Raw genomic sequence first — 25,393 nt, 5'->3', positions numbered from 1 at the left:
TTCCCGTCAGATGAATTTCCACATGACCCGAATCACGTACAGACACACGTGTGCAACATGATCTTTGCTTCATCATCATGCGTCTCTACTGTCATTATGTTCTGCCTTAAAGGATCATTCTGGCTTATTATTATAACCGTGTTTGGTTGTTTGACCTCCATATCAAGTCATTTAAATCTAAATGATACACAGGATACAATTAGTTGATTAATTACAGAAAATTCACATTGAAAAACATCATGTCAGATTAATGGTTTGTCATTTTTAAACTAAATACCAGATATTTAAGTTCCATCTTTGATGTCTGTGATCATTTTTTTCTGGTATTTTATACACAAAAAGATAAATTCACTATGAACACAAAAGTAAGACGACAAATATTTGGCATAAATCACTAAAAACAATCATCAATTTCAATCCCGGTTTAGATAAAATGCCAAAATTGTCTGATCAGCAAACATCAGAAAACAGCGTTATCCTCTCCAAAGCTCCTGTCTCCTACCGACTGTGGGACATAACTCCTCTTCCACTTTATGTAAATTGCCTAACCACCCTCATCTCAGAGTCATTGTCTAAAAAGACCCACGTAAATGTGCCGCCGTTTGCGAGCGAACCCGCTTCACGACTGCTGCACTCGCCGACGTGATCAGTGGCTCTAAAAAGCGGCGACGGGTTTATTACCCGTTACATGTAAACAGAGGACGTGTCAGGAGAAGAAATATTACATCACAGGGATATAAAATGGAAATAAATCAAAAAGAAAAATTCTACACACACACACACACACACGCACGCCATGTATCTTTCTCACTCACATAGAGGCTGAGAAGCAGTTTAATGTATTCCAGTGCACCAGATGCGCACACACACACCCACACACACACACACACACACACACACACACACACACACACACACACACACAATCTTTGAAGTGTCCCTTTGGGCGCTGGTCCTGCAGTGCTATTAATTGTACAGTCTTATCTGTGTGGCCCAGGCCTGCCACGGGGAGTTGGGTGAAGGTGGTGGGGGATAAGAGGGAGGGTGTCTTAGATCAGCCCTCATCCCAGGGGGAGACTCCCTGGAGAGCGAGATGTGTCGCTGAAGCTCCACACACACACACACACACACACACACACACACACACACACACACACACACACACACACACACACACACACACACACACACACACACACACACACACACACACACACACACACACACACACACACACACACACACACACACACACACACTTTCTCTCTGCCACACATGTTTTACAGGCATCTTTGGATATGTCCAAGCCAGAAGCTAACAAAACGAGGCTTTATTGTCCAGGCTGGGGACATACTGTGCCCCACACACACACACACACACACACACACACACACACACACACACACACACACACACACACACACACACACGAGATAATGTCAAAAGATACACAATTAGTGCAGAAAGAAAAGGCAGCTTAACACAAGGCAAATAAGGACTTCATTGTGTTATCCTTAGTGGGCTTTCAGCATTTATGAGCGCCATAACATGTTATAAATTTATATTGCTTTCCTCCGAGTCATTAATCAATCAATTGGAGCAGAAGCCCGGCTGCCTGTGGCTTGTTTACAAGATGCATCGCTGTGGGAATTTGTTTACTTAGCTTGGGAGGATATGTGACTGCCGAATTAAATAAGACTGGCGAGGTAACAGAAATGCTCAGTGCTCTTGCTGCAATGTGACGTCCTCCCAGACACACACACACACACACACACACACACACACACACACACACACACACACACACACACACACACACACACACACACACACACTGTAATCACCTTGGCAAGCGGGCCCTGCTGTTACTTAAAACCCTCAGATCATCTCTGACTGGACTTAAAGTGTGTGTGTGTGTGTGTGTGTGTGTGTGTGTGTGTGTGTGTGTGTGTGTGTGTGTGTGTGTGTGTGTGTGTGTGTGTGTGTGTGTGTGTGTGTGTGTGTGTGTGTGTGTGTGAGTAATGCTATCTCCGCCTGATGTTTGGGAAGCAGATCTAGTGGATAGAGTGTTTGACTGATTACAGGGCGGCCCGGACCACTTCCCCTCCTCTCACACCCCTCCCTCCTTGAAGTCAGCCAAAAGTTCAATGACAGACCGGATGTACAAACAGGCCGATCGTCTTATAAAGACGGAAAACAGAAGCTGTGACCTGACTATGCAACAGAAGGAATGAAATGATAAAAAAACAACAAGCAGGGAGTGGGTCGGTGGGATCGATCGCCGGGCTCATCCTCGGTTTCTTCTGGGGCAAACGGAGGTGAATGAGGTTATAATGAAACCGAGCACCTGAAGAAACACAGACGGCGTCGTGTTCATTCAGGCGTTTCTCAGATCAATAGATCTTAAGTCAGTCTGATCTGCTAAATATCGATCTCACTTATTGGAGCGTTAAAAGGTCAAACTGACACCACGAAATGTTTCCTCAAATCAAGACTCGAGGCAAACCGCCCACACATGCTTGTCTGTGTTGGTGATTTTGGTCGGTGTCTTTTTTTTTTTTTTTTTTTTTACTAATCCTCGTCTTTAAAAGTTTGCATTGAGTCTGAGAGGAGAATATAAGTTTGTTTGAAGAATTATATCTTCATTCATATTCAATGCGATTAAGCTTTGTCTCGGGGGGCTCCTCGGGAATTAGCATCTCAGACAAATCTGTTTAAAATCTGATTAGAAGTGTGTAAGAAAAACACTTCTGACTTCTGCCCACTTAATTTGTCTCGACGTGACGGAGGGACTCGCCGCTTCCCCCGGCTGGAACCACCATGGATACGGAGACTGCTCTCAACCCCTTTGGGGACCAGCCTGTTATAACCTCCCTCTGTCATCACCGTGGCAACCTGAGGCAACACCATTATCCAAGTCACCTGGGAGCAGGAATTTCATCATCGGGTTCATTTGCTTTGGAGAGGAGGTGGACTGCTGTGTGTGTGTGTGGTGTGTGTGTGTGTGTGTGTGTGTGTGTGTGTGTGTGTGTGTGTGTGTGTGTGTAACCTGTGTGTTTGTGTGCGTCTAAACTGAAAGTAAAGCCAGTTTAATCACCAGTTCTTTCAGCGTCGGGCTGATAAACCGGCCCTGACCTCACCGGCGTACATACAACAGACACAGATGGAGCTCGGATCAGATAAATTAATGAGTCTCCTGTGGCTACTCAGATCGGAAATATTATAAAATCTCAAAAACACGTCCTCTCGGGGGAAAAAAACTCACATATTTTGCGTCATGCTGCGGCCCGTGTCACAAACACAAATCCCCCGCGACACTCTGCATGTCGGAGCCGTCGTCGGTGACGAAGTCATCAGACGCACACGTGCCGACACAAACTTAAGATTGCGTATCTGCAGGAACACGACCGTCCGCTCTTCCAATTATAACTGCATCGACTTTGTCTGATAGGAAATGATCAAAACATGTTTTTCATTTATTTGTCATCTACGTCAGTCGCTCGCACTGCAGAAGCACGATATACTTTGGCATATTTCTTCCTGACGCACACATGAGCGTCGGTTTTAGAATTGAAATGCAGAAATCTCCTCTCCTTAACAAACCAAGGCCAGACTTCATTCAAAAAAATGCTGAAATTAGGTTTGTGCAAAGCTAAAGCCTCGTAACCACGTTCACAGCTCGTCAACATGATTTATGGCTCCTTGTGAGTTTAGGCAACGCTTCAGTGTCAGTCGGAGCGAATCAGGAATCCTCACCAGTGGTTACGAGCACCGCCTCCACAGAGGACTGGGAGGTAAACGGGGAGCGCGGTCACGATCACCAACGCACCGCTACGTCCACATGAAACCTCAGCATCCCCATTTTCCTAATCAAACTTTCATTTCATTATTTCATAAAGTTAAACGACTAAATGCAAAAAACGATGACTCTGGATTTATATCATAATGATTATTATCAGCTTAGCAATGTGAAATTTCTGCTTCGCAAATCTCATGGATATTTAAGGGACTTAAATTTGTCATTGTCACTTCAAATTGAACGGGCTTTCTTCACAATGGCTCCCTATCCCCACCCACATCAACAAGCACACGCACACGCACGCACACACACACACACACACACACACACACACACACACACACACACACACACACACACACACACACACACACACACACACACACACACACACACCGTGGCTTCGCTCTGCATCACAAACACAGGAAGTCCATCTCCATCATTGAGACCAAACAGGAAACAGATCCAGAAGTAGCGGGCCGAGAATACCCGTCCGGTTTCTGACGTAGATCTCCACTACATCCACCCTCCCCCCTCCCACCCCCCCCCCCCCCCCCACACACACACACACACACACACACGGCTTGGCATTTGAAACAAGTGTTCCAATTTTGCAGTTGGACTGCGAGGGCACTTGTCATCTGCAACTGATGATGTGTCGTCTGACTTGAAGAGGTACAAGTTTCACAAACCCTCTGATCTGTGAATCTCAAGCCGACGGCATGCGGCACATCAGTAACGTACGGCGCGCAAGAGCGAGAGTGACAAATTCTTCTGGGGAAAAAAATAAATAAAAAAGAGAGAGGGGGAGAGAGAAAGGGAGAAATGGGCGAGCGGAGCGGCAGGGGTAACAGAGTGGCCTAATTATAGTCCAAGTACCTGGCACCTGGGGCCGGCTCTACTGCCATGGCAACCCCGAACACCCAAGACGACGAGAGGGGCACGGAGACGGGAGAGGATGAGCTCATTTCTGCAAGTGAAGGAATATAACCTTCAAAAACAAGGACCCTCGTGGCTTTTTATGAGTGTTGACGGAGAAGCAAAAAAAAAAAAAGAACTTCATCGTTAAGGAGAAACTTTCTCCATCTTAAAAATAATGAGTCAGCAGCCTCCGCAGGAATCAAAGACACATTGAGGCGGAGCAATTTCTCAGTACACATCCATTTAATGAAAGAAAAAAATAAGTGCTGAAAAGATGAAAATAGGAGAATGATGGAAACTAGTCGAGTGGAAAAAAAAAAAGAGCACGGAGAGTTCAGCTGCTCGATGCATCCTGGAAATAATTCTATGCTTATAATAATAACAATGACTGTGCTCAGGTTTGTATCATATTAAACCGCTGAGATGAAATAAAGCAAATGCGTGCACATTTTCTGGTGAGAGACCACAAAACCGAGCAAATGTTTTATCCAGAAATATCACGGGGAAACACTTCTGATACGACCACTTGTCTTGGCTGTTTACTTTTTATTTGAATCTCTGCACTTTTCAAAGCTTTTCTGACCTTTTGACTCGGGACATCAACAGCATCTGGCACATGTCTTGAGTTGGCAGTGGCCGGAGAAATCTATTAGCATTAGAAGCACATGCTGTTTTTGAACTGTGCCCTGCAAATTCTAGCTTTGAATTTATGCAAGAACTTTAACCTGAGTCGAAATTTGAATATGATAATGTCTAATCCACGGCAGTGAAGCGCATCTATATTTTATTTCCATACTTTTGTTATTGTGACTAAAGGTGGAATAGATGCCAGAGGACTTTTAACTTGTAAATCCAGTCCAGACAAAATCATCTTTTTGTTATTTTGGCTATATATATTCAGCTAGTTATTTTAGGACTTAGGGGAGCTACACTCATGGAGATCCATTCTCTAACCCAATTTGCTGCATGCTTTTCAGGACTTAAGTACCTAACATGTTTGTGGAGCCCGTTCGTGTCACCCTTAATGCGCTGGAGCCAAAATAAACGTCAAAACTTCTTGGCACGGAGCGCAGGCGGGACCTCTGTCAGTCTCCTTCTGTATAATAGAGTTTAGAGGTGACCTGGTGTTTCTTCGGTTCGTCGGCCGGCTCCCGTGTGGTTTCCCACAGAGCGCGCAAACAGCCTGTTGAGTGAAGTCTTAAACAACCCTGTCAGGACCGAGTCATCATGTGCGATGATGAGCTCGTAGCTCAAAACTACACATTCACACTTTCCATCAGCGTTGATGATGTTGCATCCGTGTGACTGAATTCATGATTAAAACTCGATCGCGCCGGCCTCGGTCAGATCATAACACCGTCGGTCGTCTCTCAGCGGAAGGTCGGTCACACACGACACACCGCGGCCCTGCGGGTGAGTCGTGTCTCTTAAGGTGGAGCTGCGACTATAAAGTCTCTGCAGCATCGACGCAATGGCAGGAACATGCTTTCAGAGGGCGACTCTGTTTGTGTGTGTTCGCATCTCCGCCGCTGATGAACTGGATGTACTCTGTGGTGCTGCTGAGTAACTGCACAGGTCAGGGCGGCCTGTTTCTCAGCTTATTATTCAGATTCGGTACCAACAGCTGCTTAGTCAGCAGCAGCGAAATGAAGAGTGTCTCCGTGGTGCACTGCTGATATTTACAGATGGAAATAACAGTAAAATGGTGATGAACGGTGGCAGAGTCGCTCTAATACGAGGAGTGGGAGGGAGAACGCTCCCTGCGGACTGCCAGGCAATGAAGTACACATTTGACCTATTGGAGCTAATTATTAGCCAGTCATAAAGAGGGAGCGGTGAGCAAGATGAAGAGGAGGCATGTCCCAAAACTGACTTGCAACACCATATTAATGTTTCCTCATATTTTGTACATAAGCTATGAAATTCACATGTCCTGGCAGTGAAAACAGCGCAGCAGACTTCAGCTCAGCTCGACAGAAAACCATAAAAATACATACCTTACAATTTAACAATATCTGACCGGCATACTCAGCCCTTCGGGGGAGTCGGTGAACCACGATTTTAATCCTAAAGCTGCCTGAAAAAAACTTCCCAAGTAGTAATAGTTCAAGGCAGTTTCAGGATCAGGTTTGGGTCAAGAACCTGCACCTGCAAGCACGGCTCAATGGCAAACATTTAAGACTCTCCTTGTTTCTTTGCCGACTTTATCCGGACCGTCTCTGTAAACCAGAATCTTCCCTTCAAATCAACAAGGCAGGAAGCCCAGTTTCTTTTTACGTTATCAGATATTGGACAGATCTAATCAGGCCTTCTCCTGTTTATCCACAGTTTCTCATTCAGAGGCCAGGTTGTTCTGCACAAAGCAGGCCTTTGAGGTGTCCGCTGGCCTCCAACCAGTGAAATCAGCACTACCAGATTCCTACCGCGCTTTGAAAAAAGAGGAGCGATGCCACCTTTCAGTAGGAACAAAAACAAAAAAACAAACAGCGTGACTCATGACAATGAGAATGACAAGAGACCAAAAGGAGAGGAATGACACAGAGGAAGAGGAAGGTACTGGTGACACCTTTTATATGATCAGCACTGGGGAACTAATGAGTTACTGTGCTTTCATTAGATGGACCGAGGGGAGAAGTTATGGACAGACGGCTTTCAAAGACAGCAAACACATCAGCGCCGTCCCTGTTCGCCATGACAACAAAAACAACAGTATCAAAAGGTCAGGAATTCTTTTCTCCAGGACAGACAGACAGACGGAGAGGGGGGGTGGGGGGTGAGGGGGTCCAGGGGGGAGCATTAATTGGGTGCACTGCAGTGTCATTGTTGTTGTTGACACAATCAAGATGGACAATGTGCTGTTTGCACAAGGAAATTTCATGGCCAACTCTGACTGCACAAAGCGCCGCAGCGCTGTGGACGAAGGGTGACGACGGAGCACGAGTTATGAGTTGTCGCGGCCCGAGCAGAGCTGCCTGGACTTGAAGGATTAAAAGAGGAAATGGGAGCGAGAAAAAGAAGGCGTGGAGACTTTATGAAGAGCACTTCTGTCCTGTATGACAAAATCAAATGTTTACCGACTTGAGGAAACAGGCGCAGTGTGACGACACGACCGAGACCGGAAAGAACAATGGAGATATAAACCCTACAAACACTACAAACGTTACATATATGTGAGCATATCTTTCTTAATCCCGGTGCTGATTATTGTCAGATTATTTTTTGATTCAAAGACTCAGAAGTGCCACGTGCAGTGTGGCCACGCTGCCATTTGAAAACACTCACAAACACAGCAAACATCAGGTTTTTAATCAGAGCGACGACTTCTCCGTAACCCGGTCGGTCCGACAAGCAAATATATTTCCACACAAAAAGTCACGCCGCTATCGTTCGTGCTTTTCTGACCTCGTGCCGTGAAGGTTGTCAAAAGGGCCTCGTGCGACATATAAATTACAAACCGAGATGGGAAGCGCAGGCGATGCAGGTGAGAGTCAGGACAATAAAATATGAAAATGAAAAGCGAGAGGAGATAAATTAGTGTCAAGTGGATTTCTCCTTCAAAAGAAGTGAAACTGCAGTGTGAGCAGCCGAGAAGGTGCCAGAGAGAGAGAGAGAAAACCCTGGCAGTGCCAACAGGCATAATGGCATTAAGGCTCACTAATAAGGGGAGAGGGCTGGTCCGCCTCGGGCTGAAAGACTGCAGTATGCACACAAACAGACTGCCTGCACCCATCCAACAGCCATTTCCCAAGGATTTACAAATACACAAAGGCTGGCATCCAACTCCCACGCTCCACACCGCGGCCTGCGTGTTCAGGGCGGGCCCGTCAGGAAAAGCTGCTTCCTCGGGCTGTGTGTTCAGAAGTGTGTGTTTATATGGAGCCGTAATGAAGGCAATAAACAAGCCCTAACAAGATCAAAAACTCGCAACATCTCATTTTCGAGTCTGATTTAATCTCGGCTAAATTATTGCTGAGAATTTAAACAGCTCGTTCGATTGCATTTCATCACTCGTGCTCTTTGATGTTGGTCATGTAAATACCCAGGACTTCAGTGAGTGACCTCAGCCGTGGATTATGAACAAAGCCGAAGCTTCGCTTTACGGACAGAACAAACTATTCATCCCGTGTCCGCTGATTACAGACTACGTGCGGGAAACAAAGAAGATCAGCTGCCACATTTCTCCTCGTTGTGCTGAAGAAAAGAAAGCAGCAGTAAAAACCAGACGCCCGAGTCACGTATAACAACCAATATGCACTATTGATCGATCTGTCATGTACAAACAAGACAGAGCTGCTCATCAACCACAATTGGACATCCGATATTTGTGTGTTTCTTTCACGAGGCCTACAAATCACTCATAGGATGTGGACATTATGTCAGAATATGTGAGATATCTAAAGAAGATAGCGTGCGAATCATCTAAGCTCATCCCGCCCCGTCTCGTGATACAACCTCCCAAAAGATGATAGTCGAAAACTGAGATAAGCAAGTTATAACAACGACTAGAAGCCTAAACAATCACCAAAAAAAACCTCATTTTACAATCAAAGCCAACAAGTGAAATAACCTTCAGTATTAAAATCACTCTTTAAAACAGGTGAGCATTTGCAAATTAGGGAAACAAACTGGGGATTTTACAGAATTGAGCAGCTTTTGATAAAAGAAAAGTGCTTCTGCTGCATAATATCGTGACAAGGACACGAATGAGAAAGATGACATGTCACTTTGAGAAGTGTAAAAGGCTATGCACTGAAAACAAGTAAATAACTGAGGTGGGTTTTTTTTTTGTTTTTCCAGCTTTCATTCAAACAAGATGAAGTAAATGGATTTCTTTTTGCAGTGTACATTCACAAAGCCATATTCTTGGCAAGGAGGCTTGAACAAAAAAAAAATAATAAATAAAAATGCATGAGCAGTGATTATGTGAACTCGGCTCCACAGTAAACATATTTCCTGCTGTGACTGTTATCACATGGAAGTCGAGGACAGATGAGTGGAAAGCCTGAGAGGTAACGATGGTAGTGAAAAGCTCCTGTTGGTTTCCCGACACCTCGATAAATGCTGCAGTGCACCGCCGCCATCTTACTTCTCTATCCTCCACCGTCTGCCTGAAATATGTGGAGGGCGTTAATAATGCTTTTATTCTAATAAACTGTCAGCTTCACCAGCTTGTTATAATAATATCTCTATTTTTGCGTCAACAAATATCAGCCGCCCGAGTGTTTCTAACGACAGAACAAGGTGTCTTATTGACTTATTCCCAAAACACGCCCACTCCCTTAAAATTAGCCCTGGGGACGTGAAAAAACGAGACAATACGCTTTTCATTCTCATCCCTGGAATTAGTTTGAAGACTGAATCACTCAACATCAGCGTCCGGGAGCATTGCGCAGTACTCCTGGCACGGTTTAACACAGGATTTGTTGGCACGTACTAACTTATTTGTGACATTTAAAAAAATAAATAAATAAAAAATCACAGAAAAAAACAAGAAGCTTCTCTGTTTAACACAAAAACAACAACAACAACAACAAAAGAAAGAGTGGGAGCAGTTTTAAATGAAACGACATTCCCGTCTTTGTCACAGCCACAATAAATCGGTGACCAAAGGCTTGGAGAGAAAACGCACCACGGAGCAACGACACGAGGCTATTTAAATATCCCGTTGGGCTTTATGTTGAACTTTCTTCCGAGCGACACGATATATTATCAAACGACGGGAAATACTAAATAAAGTATCATCCCGTTTACGCGACATTGTCCTGAACAGGCTGTTGGTTTACAAATAACTCAGCGTTCAGTCAGAGTCAAGCTCGGTGGCTTTTAAACAGAGCTTCCGGTTGACACCTTCAAAATAAAACGACTCTAATGAAAGGCGCACCGCTTTGCATTTAACATTACTCTTCTTTATGAAGTGGGTAAATAAGACGGAGTTACTCACTTCGATTCCTTTAAGTCGTCTGCTTGTTATTACCTCACAATTCATTACATATCACCCACGGAACGAATCTGGACGACATCCCGGGTTCCGGTCTCGTTTCCATCTCACGGCAGCGAGCTTGACTGAGCCGACAGCAACAATATGGTGGAAAATACTACACATTCTCGCCCAAAAAAAGAAAAGAAAAAAAGAAAAGCCCATTTTTCCTACCTCGACAGCCAGAGCCGAAGCCGCCACAGCCAGCAGCAGCAGAGCTACTCGGTCCCCCATGTCGATTCGCTGACACGACGCTCCGTAGGACCGCGTTTCACCGGGCGGGTTTTACCGTGTGCGTCGGGCGAGAGGCTGAGCGTGCGGTGAGCGCCGGTGACTCCCGTTGTCTGATGGTGAGCGATACCGAGGCTGTACAGCTGCTCGGCGCCGCCTGATCACCTGACCACAGTGAAGGGGATTAACGCGCGCGCGCACACACGCACGCAGCAGTTTCACTCACGCACGCGCTATCTGTCTGACACGTTTTTATTTTTTAATCTCTGGTGAATTTACGCGCGCACACAGCCGTTACGCGCACACAGCCGTTACGCGCACACAGCCGTTACGCACACGCATGCCCCCTTTTTCTTTTTTCCAATTTTATTTACGGACTACGCTCTCACAGTTGACGCACGCGCACAGGGGCGTGCATTATCGATCGCTCATAAATAACTGGAGACCGGAGTTAATGTGTATACTTTAAAACATCTTTTATTTACAGCACGGCCACTAAAACAGCGAGGAAACACTTTAGTTACCCGACGTCGTTTATACGGTTAAAACCATTGCATCGTTCACAGTCGTCCATCACAACACAGTGACGTCATCTCCAATTAAAAACCTTAATTAGCCGACAACAGCAGCTCCCTTAATGAATGCTTCACAATTTTAATGAAAAAAAAATCCTTTAAAAAGATCGTTTTAATGTGACCCCAGATCGGTTGTCCTGTAAGTGGTCCGTGCCACTGAAGGTCATTGTGTTCAAGTCTTTGCCAGGTCCAGACCCCACATGTTTCCAACACTTTGCAGAATCGACCTCCAGCTCAGTCACTGACATAAATCAAGTATTTCTTTCCAATGGAAAAGGTGGTGGTGGTGGGGGGGTGTGTGTGTGTGTGTGGGGGGGGGGGAGGTAAGTTTCCATAAAAGAAAATTCTACATTGTGCCCTGGAAAGACTCCCCCCCCCCCTTCAGTGATGGGAGGTTCCCCTCCATGTTGACAAAAGTGGTCTTCACCTCCATCAAAGGGGTGCAGTGCCTTTGATGTGGACAGGCGGGAGACAGATAAGGATATTGGTTATTAACGGGCAAAAAGTAGCAGCTGCAGGCCAGCAGGGCTGCCGACAGTACAGTCTATCAGACGGGATGGGGCGTTCTTTGGCCGTCCCGACCCACAGTTTGTTGAACGATTACTTTCCCACCATTTGTTCCACTACGGAGCAGCAGAAATGCAGCGACGTGGAAGAGGGGATTCAGGCCGGTTGATCAGTGTTGCACCCTGCTCCCCATTTCATGCTTTGATGTGGACATTTTCGCGGGTCACACCTAAACAGCAAACAGCCGCAGGTGTACAGCCATCTCCAGGTCTGGGGATCCCGGCCTCGGGAGCTTCCAGTGCACGATCTGTGCGGCGGGGAGTCACTTGCGGGTGCAACCGGGATAAGGAGGAGGGGGGGAGTAGTTGGCCGGTCCCGGCGGTGTTGGAGTGTAGGGTGGGGGGTGCAGGGATGGTGGGTACATCTCGTAGTCACAGGTGTACGGAGGTGGAGGACCTGAGGACAAAATAAAGAAGCGTTAGCAGTGCAGGTTGGTCAAAAGCATTTAGCATGTAATAATTTAAAAAAAACTCCCTTTTCTTCCATGTTTCATGAGGCTCACGATACCGGCCCCCATTTTACCAAGAGGACAGTTGCACCCTCTAGTGGTAAAACCGAGAAACGGCACTCTGGAGGAAGGGACTTGAATAAACACTGAAGGTGAAAAATGGCAGGTTGGTTGACCTCATTGTATCAGTTTCAACTCACATCATCCACACAAACATCAAAGCAGCGGACATGAAAGAAGATATGAATAAAGTTGAGCCCCGCACCAGCAAAGCAAACCGACTACTATGTTGTATAAAGAAGGAGCTGATCAGAAACTGTCGAGTTTCTTTGTGGCATCGTAGTAGGAAAATAATTTATATCCCTGTCGCTCCATACAGTACAAAAGCATTCATACTGCATCATGTTCATGACACATGATCAGAGTTACAAGAACGCCCGCCCGGCGTAGCATGATGGCGCACCAAGGAACGAATGAAACGTGATAAATAAATGATGAGCATCCAGACAAAAAAAATATATACAAACAAAGGAAAAAGAAAAACACAGCACGATGAAAGTAAAAAACAACAACAACAACAACAACAGGCAAATGAGGTGCAGTTATGCAACTGAAAGCAGCTTTTGAATAAAAGGTCATGATAAAGTTTGTGCCTTTATATTATGAACACAATCGTCTCTTTTTGTTCAGGAAAATTGCTCAAGGTGGATCTGTGACATATTACACCTATTCATGTCTTACATTTGTCTCTTTCTATTCAGCTCGCCTGAGGACAGGAGATGAAGTTTCACTCCGACAAAATCTCTTTAGCAGACTACTGTGTGTGACAAATGGATTTGAAACCAATTCCTGATCAATTATACCGAATAAAAGATCATTAAAATGTAACTAATACTAAGAAATAATGTCTTTACAGTTTATATAATGAAATAAATCTTTATTGAATGTACATAATGGGCTGTCTCTTTAAAACAAGTCATACTGTGAAAAAACAAGTGACAAGGTGGTACCACATTTAATAATTCATACCTTCTAATAAGTTATTATAAAAAAATTCAATATGAATCAGTCTTTTACTAATGCTACCTGACAATTAGCGATTCTGCATTGTGTTGTCGCGATGCATGACAGGTGTGTGGCGGCGCCCACCTGGATAGCCCTGGGTCACCGTGTTGATGTAGGAGGTGCTGAACACGCCGACCCTGGCGCCACGCCCATTCTTCATGCACATGCACACGCACAGGAACAAGGCCGCCACCGCCCCCATCAAAAACACCACACCGAACACGATACCGGAGATGGCGGTGCCCCTGGAACACACACATGAACACACACACACATGAACACACACACACGAACACACACACACACTGTGAGCCATCCAGTCAAGTGTGAGAGGAGGCAGCTGTCTCCAACAGACATGCTACCAATACTTCGAAGTTGCTGCCATGGAGATAAACTGCAGCATCTGATGTAATGCAGCTGTGTGATGCGTGTGTGCGTGTGTGTGTGTGTGTGTGTGTGTGTGTGTTGAGTGCAGAGGAGTCTGTAAATTGGCACGATAAACTTAGAAAAAGACTCATCGTTAACGAGTTTGTTACGTCTTCATGGTCAGCGTTAGTCAGCAGGTCAGATTCATCCTCGGCTGCTTTGAAGAGGAGCGGATTCTGACATTTACAACTCATTCAAGGTTTTGCAGAGAAAATTAGGACAAATATATAATGAACATCCATCAGGGGTTTATACAAAAAAAACAAAAAACAGATTAAGACTTAATCTGAAAGGAAACGGGGGTCAGAGAAGTAGGTGAATGTGCTGAAGCAGCTGTGCTGAGTAATGACAGAGAAATTAAAGGTCAGAACCTCTGACGGGTCTTCAGGCATTAAAGGACAGCTGGTATTTTTTTTAATTCGAATCTTACTGCCAGCACCAAACCCAACAATGTCTCTGGATCCTTTTAAATACATTGTTTACTTGTCATAATTTTGCCCAAACAAAAACCAATAAAAGTCTTTATTAACTTTGTTGTGTCTGCGCACTAACTTACGAGAGGACGTCCCCCACATAGGCGTAGTAGGAGCAGCAGAAAGGCGGCGACCCGTCGCAGCAGTACTCTATACAGCCTTCACACTGGGCCTCGCTGCCACCTGCAACACACACACATGCAACACACTCTTTTTAAAAAGCTGCAAATACAGTGAGTTACATTTTTATGGTACCAAAGAAAAAAAAAAGTACAGAAAGCAGGCATTTTATTTGAACGCAAGATGAACCCTGTGGACGAAAAGATCCAGAAGGAGCAGTTGTTTTTGTAGGTGAGAAAGATACCGCGGCACTGATAGAGCAGAAGTTGTGAGAAAGTCGTAAGTGTCCACTTGCAATAAAAGAAGCTCTTAAAAGAAATTGTCCGGTGTTTTTAACCTTTCCTTCGATGAGAAAAAAACTTGAGTGCTATAATGAAACCTTTCATGAAGAAACCTGAAAAGGACACAACCTCAACCAGCGGCTTCTATTTATACCTTTAAAGACCAGTTGATTTATTATGAACTCGGAGAGCTGCAGAAGCGCTTGGCTGTTTTAAAAAGAAGGCATTAATACCTGTGGAGCAAAAACTAAAATACATTAAAAAAAATCTCTTCAGTTTAGGAACTTTGGGTTTTATGAGCTGTATTACAAACAGAGTAAAGAAAGCTTTGTGATTCTGCATGTAATTTAATAAGGTTGAAACAAGCAGCAGTTGCCATGTAACTGCTATGCAGCATCTCAGCGAGTTCAAACTAGACATGCATGATGTATTTTTCCATGTGCAGGCAGATTGAGGCAGCAAAACAGCCCACATGTCCCACCAGCTGAATCCAACACTGTCGGCTGCGTCTTGGCTGCAGCCGACAGACCGATGTAAGACACGGCCAGAAGGATCAGCTCGTTTCTCATAACTTCAGATCCAGAACTGTCTTCCTCTTTCAAGTTTAATGTCAGTGACTGAGTATCCATAAAGGGACTTATCGGCCCAAAAAATAAAAGCAAATGGTTGGATTTTCATTTGAGCTGAAACCAAAAACGATGCGTAACCAAACTTAAAATCAGACTGCATCACTGATGCATGATGGGGATCCTGGTCCAATTACCAGCCAGAGGTGCCTCCAGTGCTGCCCAGACATACAAGACAAACTCATAAAATGATCACCGACAAAACAATTAAGTCCGTGTGCAGGAAATTAAATCTTCTGGCGATGTGCTCCTTCTCTTTGTTTTCACAGACTGTAAACTGATTATTTTCAGCTTTCTGGATGATTGTGTTTCGTGAAAGTGAAATAGGCCTGTTTCCGTTGACTTTCCCAACTTGATCAAATAATGCAAAACAAACATTGGTTGTTGCTGTCCTTCAACAGGAGCACACAGAGCTGCTCAGGAGTTGATGGTTGCTTTAAAGTGTGGAATCAGCACACGGTGGAATAAAGACCATCAGTGATCAGCAAGTGAATTGAACAGCGAGTGGGAGACCATCAGAATGGGATGCAGCGCTGATGTATGAGCTTTGCCACTCGTGCATTGACCCACTTCACGATCCAGCATGATCATTTTACATTAAACATGCTTATAAGTTGCCATGAGCCGACGTGGCACTGGCAGGATCTATTACTGTGTGTGATTAATGTGGTTTATTACCCTCCCTTCAGCCAAAAGCCTCCTCATTCAAAAGCATTGTACACACAGCTGTGCCTCTCGTGTACTCGTCTCAACCTGCTGCTGCCACAACACCAGCCCTTTTCATCTGAGGGGTTTTCTCCAGAGCTGTGATATTTGTGCTCTTTTAAAAAAAATGTAAACCACTGTCGTGAAGAAGCTCGGAGTCTTTCACAATCAGGAGCGAGTCAACCTACTTCACATGAAGGAAGCTGCAAAGAAAACAAACAGGGCGCACATGTGTGCGTCTGCTTTCACTCACTGCAATGATGTGTGCCTGAAGGCATATATGCACATTTCCATGCATGTGTTCAAATACAGGGAGAAATCTTTGCCTTTTCATTACTGCTAAAGGAGGATTTTCACCAAGAACTCATAACTTTATATAAAGTGTGGGAAAACGACTCTTTTTCTCAACATAAATGTCTTTAAAATGTGATTTCATGACTAAATCAGCTGACTGAATGCATGCTTCTCTGTCATCATGGCAAGTTTTAATGGCCGTTTCCTTTATGGTTCATTTAACATCACCACCGGCATTTAAACCAAAAAAAAGAAAAGCTGGGGATACTTCCATTTGATGTCAATAGGAGGGCTCAGCGGTCTCTGTCTGGGTGGTCCTCTGAGGTCCTGGCTCCTGTCTCTCCACACGCTTGGAGACAATGGCACCATGTCCTACACCCCCCTCCACCCCTGTTCTCTCACACACACACTAACAGTAGCAGCTAGTCCTCTCCCCTGCCCTCCTCCACAGCAACTCTGTACTGTAGACTCAGATTAAAAAAAGTTTCCAACAGGTTTTGTTTGTGCTTTATTTTGAAGGAAAAAATATTTATATTACCCTAAAATGTGCTGAATAAAAATATCATAAGCTTTTCTTGACTTCCTTTAGTTCCCCTGCAGTGTATTTGTGAGGCTGGAGGAGTCGCATCATTAAAAGTCCACTTAAAAGGTAAATCATGGGCATGGACCTGTTTGAGGATGAAAGGATATTTAAAGTGATGAAACGGGAACTCACCAGTGAATAAACAGAGCAGCAACGAGTTCCTCAACCACTTCCATCTCACCGCCTGCGTCTTCCTCCTCCAGAGGTTTTCCATGATCTCCTCGCCGTGCGTCCACTTTCCGGGACGCTCTTTTATGTCCTTAATCAGGGACAGAAGATAAGCGTAAAGCCTTCTTTCCTCTGCTGGCACCGGTCACCTATTTGTCTCCTCCAGAAGCATCGTCCTCTCCCTCTCCTTTCCGAAACAGACAGAAGGGAACTGCTCCTGAACACTTGGGCTTGTTTTCAGTGTTTGCGCCTCAGAAGTGCAGCTCCGTTTGTTCCTCCACGTGTGCGCGTCTCCCGCGCCGCCGCCGCTGCCTCCTGTTTCCACACCTCTGACTGATTGCTGAGGTTTTTTATTTCACCCCCCCCCCTCTCTCTCTCTCTCCTCCGACACCTCCCCCTCCCGTTTGCTCAAATTACCCTGTTGAGTTTACACAGTGGAGAGAGGGGGAGAGAGGGGGGGGGGGAGCGCAGTATGACGCCACAATATGAGAAAAGGGCTTCTGGTGAGCACTTTCAAAGTAAGAGGAATTGATGGAAATTTATAAATACATTCCCCACTAAATCATCTAAATCTATTTTCTACCATTTTTTTTAATCAGTACTTCCTTCTCTCTCTCAATATATAATAATAAAAGGCTTTTATAGGATGCTAAAGTGATGAATATCCTTACATTTAATAAGCAGGAGTACATTTATGCTCAGCAGTCAGAGTATGTAGTGAAAAAAATACTGTGCTTTGAAATTAACTTTAAATAAGCTTATAAACTGAAAAGTAAGATGAAACATGGTCCATGCACAGTGATGTAGGATCCCCCCCCTCAACAGTCTGTTGCAGAACAAAAGAGAAAATAGAGATTTGGACCGACAACCCCACCTGGGGAACTGCACCCCAGGAAATAGTGTTTACACAAATCTTTAATCTTGTATTGGTGAGTTACTAATTAGGCAAACAGGCTGGTTACTGACCAAAAACATTTTATTGAAGTGACAAAATAATTAAGTGGGAGGAACTGCAGCTGCTGGGGAGGGAAGAAAGTTCAAAGAGAAAGAAAAATAAATCACAAAACTCATTCAAAAGTCAATTAAAATAGATCTTGATTACATTTTAGTCTTAAATAAGGCCTCAACACAAAAACTCAAATCTAAAAGGAAGTCTAAAATCTCTCAAACTAAAGTCCAAAATAAAGAAAACTACAGAAAGAAAATCAAAGGAACTGCAGCCATTTGAGAGGCAGTCTATGTTGAGGAGTGCTCAGGGGGTGCCACCAAATACTCACCTGGTGCAACACAGCAAACCTCACGGCAGACAAGGGTGCAACTTACAAAATGGTGTCCCAGTGCTTCTCACACACTGCAGGGTCCTCACCATGAGTGCCTAGAGCCTCCCAACAATGTGGCACACAGCATCTCTGAAAGAATAGAACTAAATACAACATTCGATCTCATTAAACAAGTTAAAAACCCCAAGTTGGTTTAATCAAACAAAAGGAAACTTGAAGAACCAGGCTGAACTAAACAGGCACATAACCAAATAACAGAAACTAAGGAGTCAAGCAAAACCAAATCTAAACTGAACAAAGCGAAAAGCAAAATAGTGCAAACAATTGCACAAAATGGCACAAACCAGCCACAGCAGACTGAAGACAGGAGAAGAGCGAGAACAACCAACAGCAAGTGCATTTTATACGGCGTGACGAGCTGAGGGAGGAGTCAGGCCTCAAGTCACACCTGACTGCTCACTTCAATCAACCTAAGTACACCTACTTTATCTTTAGGTTTATAAATCTGTCCTGGGGCCATTGTGTGTCAGGGATGAAGTGTACTATGAATATTCATCCCATCAACACCTCTGCAACACAGTTAGGCTTCCGATGTTCAATTCAAGTTTGACAGTCTTTGTAGTTTGGCTGTCTGAAGCGTTTTATCTGTGGTGATGAGGGTGTGAAGGCCTCATCAGTATTCTGCTTGTATGTTTGTAGCGTCCTCTGCACTCCTTTTTTTTGTTTTTTTTTTACCCAAGAGCACCCAAGCAAGTTCCCACCATGCTCAGAGCACATCACTGTCAAGATGGGGCCGAAACAATGCAGAGCAGCCACCACAGAGGAGAACATTGTTCTATCTTTTTAAACAAATAACACATGTAGTGAGAAAAAAGATTTCATATTGAAAGGACACCCATGTAAAGACATGCAGACAAAGAGGGCAGGGGCCACCACCCCCAACCGCACACCTCCCTTTGTGCTCGGTCAGACACCCCACTGGTGCTTGCATGGGGTGACTTATTCATATAAACCAAACATTTAAGAGCTAAATTACATCCTGCTAAGGCCCATAATAGGCTGTGAACATTAGAAACAGATCACCTTACAAAAGCAATCGCCCTGCAATGTGTTTCATTTGGAGATTTTATCAGTGAACAATAAGGGATATGCCATATTTTCCTGGACTGCAGGAAACACAGATCTAATTGAGTATGCTTTTGGACATAATGGCTTTAGATTTTCTTTTGGAGCTGGAAAACTGGATCAAATTTGTCATAAGCTAAACAAACTTTTACGGGCAACCAAGGGTGGCAAAAGGATGAAGATAATTTAGTTCTCGGAAATGCCACCCACATTGAGCAGCGATGATTCATAATGCCTTCCAGATGTGTCTTTTAAGCAGCAGTGATGTGACGCTGTCTGAGACGTGAAAACAAGCAGGTTAAAAAAAAACCTCAAAAAACCTAGTTGCATTTCAGACGTTAATGAGAACATTTTCTGCCCCAATTTCCAGATTTTCTGTCAGTTGTAATGTCAGAAAAATAAACAACAAATGTCCTTGCCTCGACCAGTTGTTTAGATTTACAGGTCTGGTGACACATTATGCTATTACGCAGATTACAGAGATGAACATACTTTGTCTTAACCATCTATAATTAGAGGATAATGATTTCCTTTGTGCTGCATTGGAGCCGACAGGGCGGGAGATCATCTTCCTCAAGGGCCCAACAGGAAGTGCCACATGGGCTCCAGCTTTTTGGGTATTGGGCTTCAAAATTGACTCGGTCCAATAAGGATTTGATCCTGCGACCTCCAAGTCCCTGAATTGTGACTTTCCACTTGGAGCTCCCCGCTCACATTAGTGTCAGGCGTCCTGTACCTATTCCAGTCTTTACTAAGGCTGTAAGTCTTTAAAATTCAGTACCTCGGGTAAGATGCGAACCCATAACCTCTGAGTTCTGCAAAAGGACATTTACAGAATCAATACATACTGTAGATAACTGAAGTTCACTGATAAATTAGAGTGAGCCAAATGTTAGCTGACCTAGATGGAAATTGGCTGTCACTCTGCATTGGTCTTGAGAGTGCTCTAATATGACAAGGTCAGAGATGCATTGAAGCCTCTCCAGGATGAATGTTTGAAACCCAAAATAGCATCAGAAAGGGTAAGTTTCCATCTGACCTGATGCCTAAATTTTTAAAGATTGTGCAGCCGAGCTTTAAAACTGAACTCGGAAAATGTACCGAGGTGATTTTTCAGCTGCACAAGGCTGCTTCCAAAATATAGACTAAAACAACACCCTTGTAAATACACTATGTAGCTGCACTATAAAGCTCCAACCCAGACGTTTGTTGGTGTAAATAAAAAAACAGGACACTGATGCAACATGGCCGCTAGGAAGCATTGCATCTGAAAGATTAATGTATAGTCTTGCTTGCTGGGCCACTGCACTTCATACTTCCCCTCTGTGGGCAAGAAGAGGCCTCGAGTAAATATGCAACGATGGAAAGAAAAAAAAAAAGAAGCAGCAGCATTTACATGTTATGAATACCATGATGTTTTACTCAATATAAAATTACCAATAAATTAAATGTAGAAGTATTGGCATCTAAAGTATTTGAAATACTCAAGTTCAAACTCAAGTTTGAATAGAAAAACATTTTATTTTCGATACATCGTTCAAATAAAAATCTGAGCAATTCATTCACAGTCTAAAACAGACACTCCATTTGATGAACATTGATCAACAGTGGCACAAAAATAGAAAGACAGAAAAAGTAAGGCAAGTTCTTTACAGGCAAGTTTTCTCAAGATAAATATGACAAACAAATTAAAAAGGCACAAGGTATCTATAAAAAAGACCATGCAGGCACATTAGGATGGAACGGGGTTGGTCTTAGTGTAACACGCTAGAGCGGCTTCCCGTTGTTAATAAGATCGCGAGGATCTTCAGCGGCCCCGGCGTTAGAAAACACAAAATATCAACTGACGTAAGCCACATTTAAGTCGATTGAAACGCTTTCCCTATGGCTTTTAGGAGAAGTCCCTTGCGATGCGTCGAATTTTAAAAGTAAAACCCTTAAACTTAATCGCGAGTCTTTGGTAAAATAAAACAAGTACTCAAAAAGAAAGTTGGCCTGCACAGCGTAGAAATCTGTGCTGTTCCCTGGATCGTTTGGAATTTCAACATGTGACCACCAGGGGGGAGCACAGTACCATAAAAGTGTACTTAATCCCATAAAAGAGTCAAACTACACAGCAAAGCAAGAGAGTAAGTCCATTGAAATCAGCATTTATTGGAAGATCATTCAAAGTCTGTGGAGGAAATAAAAAAAATTAAAAAAAATCCAGTCTTGGCACGTTATCAGAAGGGTAAAGTCGTGTCCCACGAAGGCCAGCTTCTTAGAGCATAAATGACTGTGTGTGTTTGAAATCCTGTGGAGACAGAAATGATCAGAAAATGATCTGTTTTTGTTCTCTTTCACAGGTGCAACGAGCAGTGAACGGGACGAGGTAACGGGAGGAGGAGGAGAAGAAAAACATGTAAAAACGCAGCAGTTGTTAGAAACCGGTCTGGAAACAGATGCAAATCTGAGACTATATTTTAGAGCCGTGCACGTGGTACAGGAGCTTCTGGATTGGATTATTATGCGCGTCAGTTCATTTTAAAATTCCAAACCCATGTGGTCATGTAGGTCAGGACATGAGACTACCCTGTGGGAAGCTGTTGGTTTGATTCTTACCACAGTCAATGTAAAAAAAATTAATAATCATACGATAGTATATCGTCCAAAAACGTAAAGGGGTGGGGGGGGCTCCCTAACGTCCGAAAACTCTGGAAAACGTCCGGAGGGACCTAAACTCTTCACCCATCAGTGGTTTTATGTTCACAGTGTGATCTACTTGTGTTTAAGTCTGTGCCCAACAACTCAATTCCTTCAATCAGCCTTGTTACTGTCTAAAACACTTGAATAGGTTTTCTAAGGAGTGCTCTGAGGAAAAAAGGTTCTTAATGCTTCACCCACAATTGGTTTTAAGGTTACTACGTGTAAGTGTGATCTATTTGTACCCACCGGCAATTCAATTAAAAGCGTGGGCCTACTTACTTCCTGGGGTGGAGGGATGTAGTTGACATTGGACCTGAAAGACAAAGACATGACGAGCACATCAGACAGTTGCATCCTGAGTCATAAGTGCATAAATAATCCACATGGCAAACCCCACCGGGTACAAAGGACCGTCTGACTCGGCGCTCTCATCATTAGGCAGGGTTGCTGTAACACAGAGCCTTGTGTAGGTTAACTGCAGCCGAGTGTGACGGGGCATCTTCTTACATTTGGTATCCAACTCCTTTCACTATGGATTGTAATCTTCATCTCCAACATCCAGCGACCTGCGATGTTAATTTCAACCTTTGTCCTCATCTAAAGCATGTAATGCCATAATTTACTTCAATTAGTCCAACCAGTTGAAAAAGTAATAGATTTACCGACGTACTGTGCATGTAGGAGGGGAATTTTTTATAATTATACAGAAATGAACATTCAAATATTACATTTTTCTGTGGAGTGCTATTTAAATGTCAGAATGTTGAATTTCTTTGTATTTATTATGATAATTAGACACAACAACCTGAGAGCATACAGATCTGATCAATACTATAGTAACGAGACTGTTTATAAATGACTTCTAAATAATATAATATATTATAATATAATATAATATAAATAGTTTTTTCATTTTTCATTTCCTTTGCACGATTCTTAATGATATCAAAAACTCAATCCAACCCAGATCAATATAAATAGACGGTTTACAGATTTACATTTCAACATTACATTCGCCAAGTTAAATTCTCCTATTTGTTCTGTAGTTGAGAGTCACGTGGGAAGACGATTAGTGCTCATCTGTCCGTCGAAGCTGCTGCCAGAAGACTGTTAGCTTGGCTCTCTCCAAGAGTAAAAGAAATCTGCTTAGCAGCACCTCTAAAGCTCAGTAATTAATTAACACTTTACTTCTGGTGAACGTGGACGCAAGTACTGGTTTTAAGGAAGGTTGCGCGAGGAGTCCGTCTCTGGTTATCTGCGGCTTCTGCCGCGAGCAAGATTTTGAATTGTTGTGGCTGTAAAAACGTCCCCTGATGTGTCACACTCACGTGTCCTCAGTTCTGTGCAGGGTTTGGCTGCTGATGTGGGCTGCACCGTGACACTGGGAGATCCAAAATGACCTGTGGGGGTCAGGGCGTCGGCTTTAACAAGAACAGAGTCATCGGCGACTCGTACTGCACACCATGCTGGACTCGGGGGGGTTATTAGTATGGAATATTACATCCTTCATAAAAAGGTGCTTGGAAATTGGCTTTTTAAAGTGGTTTCATAAGCTTGAACATTCGTATCTGTAATTTCAAAATGTGTACGGCTTGATGGCTGTGATCTGAAATCTTTCAACTCCCACATTTGATTTGAACATTTCATATATTCAGGTCATTGCATTATTTTGCCCGACTATTAAAATGTGCTCTGCAGGTTTTCCTTCAGATTGATGCCTTTAAACTGCAAAGTAAAAAAACAACAACCCACCATGAGCATCTGTGCAAAGAATACTTTACAAATAAAAGCTAAAATAGTCAGACAAAAAAAAACTGCAGTCAGACGCTGGAAACGTGAATCAAATGTAAAAGTTGACAGGAATCAGATCACAGCATCAAAACTCTATTTGTCAAAACACCCTTTGATATTACACACACGGGAACACCTTTTTGAATGATTAAATATTTCATATGCCAGCATCAATGCTGGACAGACATGCAGCCAATCATTACGGAGGTGAGCTAATTACATGCAGCAATCCAACACCCCAAGATTAAAAGCCTGAATCCAGTGCGACTGTCTTTCTGTCATGTTTTAACACGGCCGTCTGAGTGTCCTTGAGCAACACATTTAACCACCATTCAAACTGTAGATCACTTTGGTTATGTGCTCTTGATTGGAGTATTTTTTATAAGTGGCGTTCCCGTCGGCTTCAGTTTAGGCTCATTAAAAATCCGATTGTGTCAAGCAGGAAAAATGTACAAGCGTACGAATGTGAGAGACTGACAGGAGTAAGACTGAGAAGGCTTCATCGCTGACATCTCCAAAACAACAAGTCTTGTGGGGTCTTCCCAGGACGCAGTAGTTAGTTCCCAAAGTGGTCGAAGGAAGGACGAGCAGTGAACTGGCAAAAAAGGTTTTTGGCACCCGAAGCTCACTGATGCGTGTGGAGAGCAAAGTCTGACCGGTATGGTTAGATCCCACAGAGGAGCTGCTGCAGTCCACGCTGCTGGAACAGAAAGAACGCTGGCTGCGATAGAAAAGTGTCACAGCTCGGAGAACAGGAAGAGACATCGACAAAGTTGTCTCGAAAGAGCACGTGAGCATCAGAACTGGACCGAGAAACAACGGAAGGTGTCCGGGAAGCAAAGGAGCTGCAGCGTGATGCTGAGCGATGTCCTGCTGGGAAACCTTGGGGCCTCTTACAAAAGGAATTGACCAGGAATGGTTTAAGAAAAGAGACACGACGTCGACACCGGCCTTCGAACTCCCCCTGATCTCCGTCCGATGGAGACGTGCTGGAAAAACGAGTCCATTCCACGAAGGGCTTCGTAACGTCCGAGGCTAAAAGGATCTGCTGGTATGCCACGAGACACCTGCAGAGGTCTTATTGGGCCAATACGATGTTAGGCAGGTGGATTTAATGCTGCAGCGGATTGGTATACATATCAATTACAATGATTTCTGGTTTTAGACTTATCTGCTCGTGAGGATTATAAATTACTGACAAATAAATCTAACGAGCTGAAGAAGACGTATTCTAAACTTTTAAAGTGAACGGA

General features: G+C 43.9%; 3 protein-coding genes across 10 annotated transcripts in view; all 3 read right to left on the bottom strand.

Moving 5' to 3' along the window:
* The window catches only part of appa (amyloid beta (A4) precursor protein a), a 31,043-nt gene extending 19,915 nt beyond the window's left edge, over positions 1-11,128 (bottom strand). Inside the window, exon 1 of one of the 2 annotated variants that reach the window (XM_069722126.1) lies at positions 10,872-11,128. In XM_069722126.1, the coding sequence (XP_069578227.1) occupies positions 10,872-10,931 (60 nt within the window). In that variant the 5' untranslated portion in view covers positions 10,932-11,128. The remainder of the gene's footprint in view (positions 1-10,871) is intronic. The other variant, XM_069722127.1, reaches the window with a different exon arrangement.
* A 674-nt stretch (positions 11,129-11,802) lies between these two features.
* cyyr1 (cysteine/tyrosine-rich 1) lies at positions 11,803-17,583 on the bottom strand. The gene is made up of 4 exons (XM_069722129.1): positions 17,224-17,583; positions 14,566-14,665; positions 13,668-13,828; positions 11,803-12,466 (listed from the first exon to the last, which is right to left on the bottom strand). Exons 1-4 carry the CDS (start codon positions 17,303-17,305, stop codon positions 12,333-12,335), a joined length of 477 nt encoding a protein of 158 aa, XP_069578230.1. The 5' UTR covers positions 17,306-17,583; the 3' UTR covers positions 11,803-12,332.
* A 3,577-nt stretch (positions 17,584-21,160) lies between these two features.
* jam2a (junctional adhesion molecule 2a) overlaps positions 21,161-25,393 on the bottom strand; it is a 14,711-nt gene continuing 10,478 nt past the window's right edge. For 5 of the 7 annotated variants that reach the window (XM_069722123.1, XM_069722118.1, XM_069722119.1 and 2 more), the window contains exons 9-11: positions 23,678-23,749; positions 22,629-22,662; positions 21,161-21,957 (exon numbers count right to left, since the gene is read on the bottom strand). In XM_069722123.1, the coding sequence (XP_069578224.1) occupies positions 21,925-21,957; positions 22,629-22,662; positions 23,678-23,749 (139 nt within the window). In that variant the 3' untranslated portion in view covers positions 21,161-21,924. The remainder of the gene's footprint in view (positions 21,958-22,628; positions 22,663-23,677; positions 23,750-25,393) is intronic. The other 2 variants (XM_069722120.1, XM_069722124.1) reach the window with 1 other exon arrangement.

Source organism: Brachyistius frenatus, unplaced genomic scaffold (genome assembly GCF_029030835.1).
Source record: "Brachyistius frenatus isolate BFR_SWC_R1_liver_20210118 unplaced genomic scaffold, ASM2903083v1 Contig_282, whole genome shotgun sequence".
In the NCBI taxonomy this organism is placed as follows: domain Eukaryota; kingdom Metazoa; phylum Chordata; class Actinopteri; family Embiotocidae; genus Brachyistius; species Brachyistius frenatus.
This window is presented reverse-complemented; position numbering and strand designations above follow the sequence as displayed.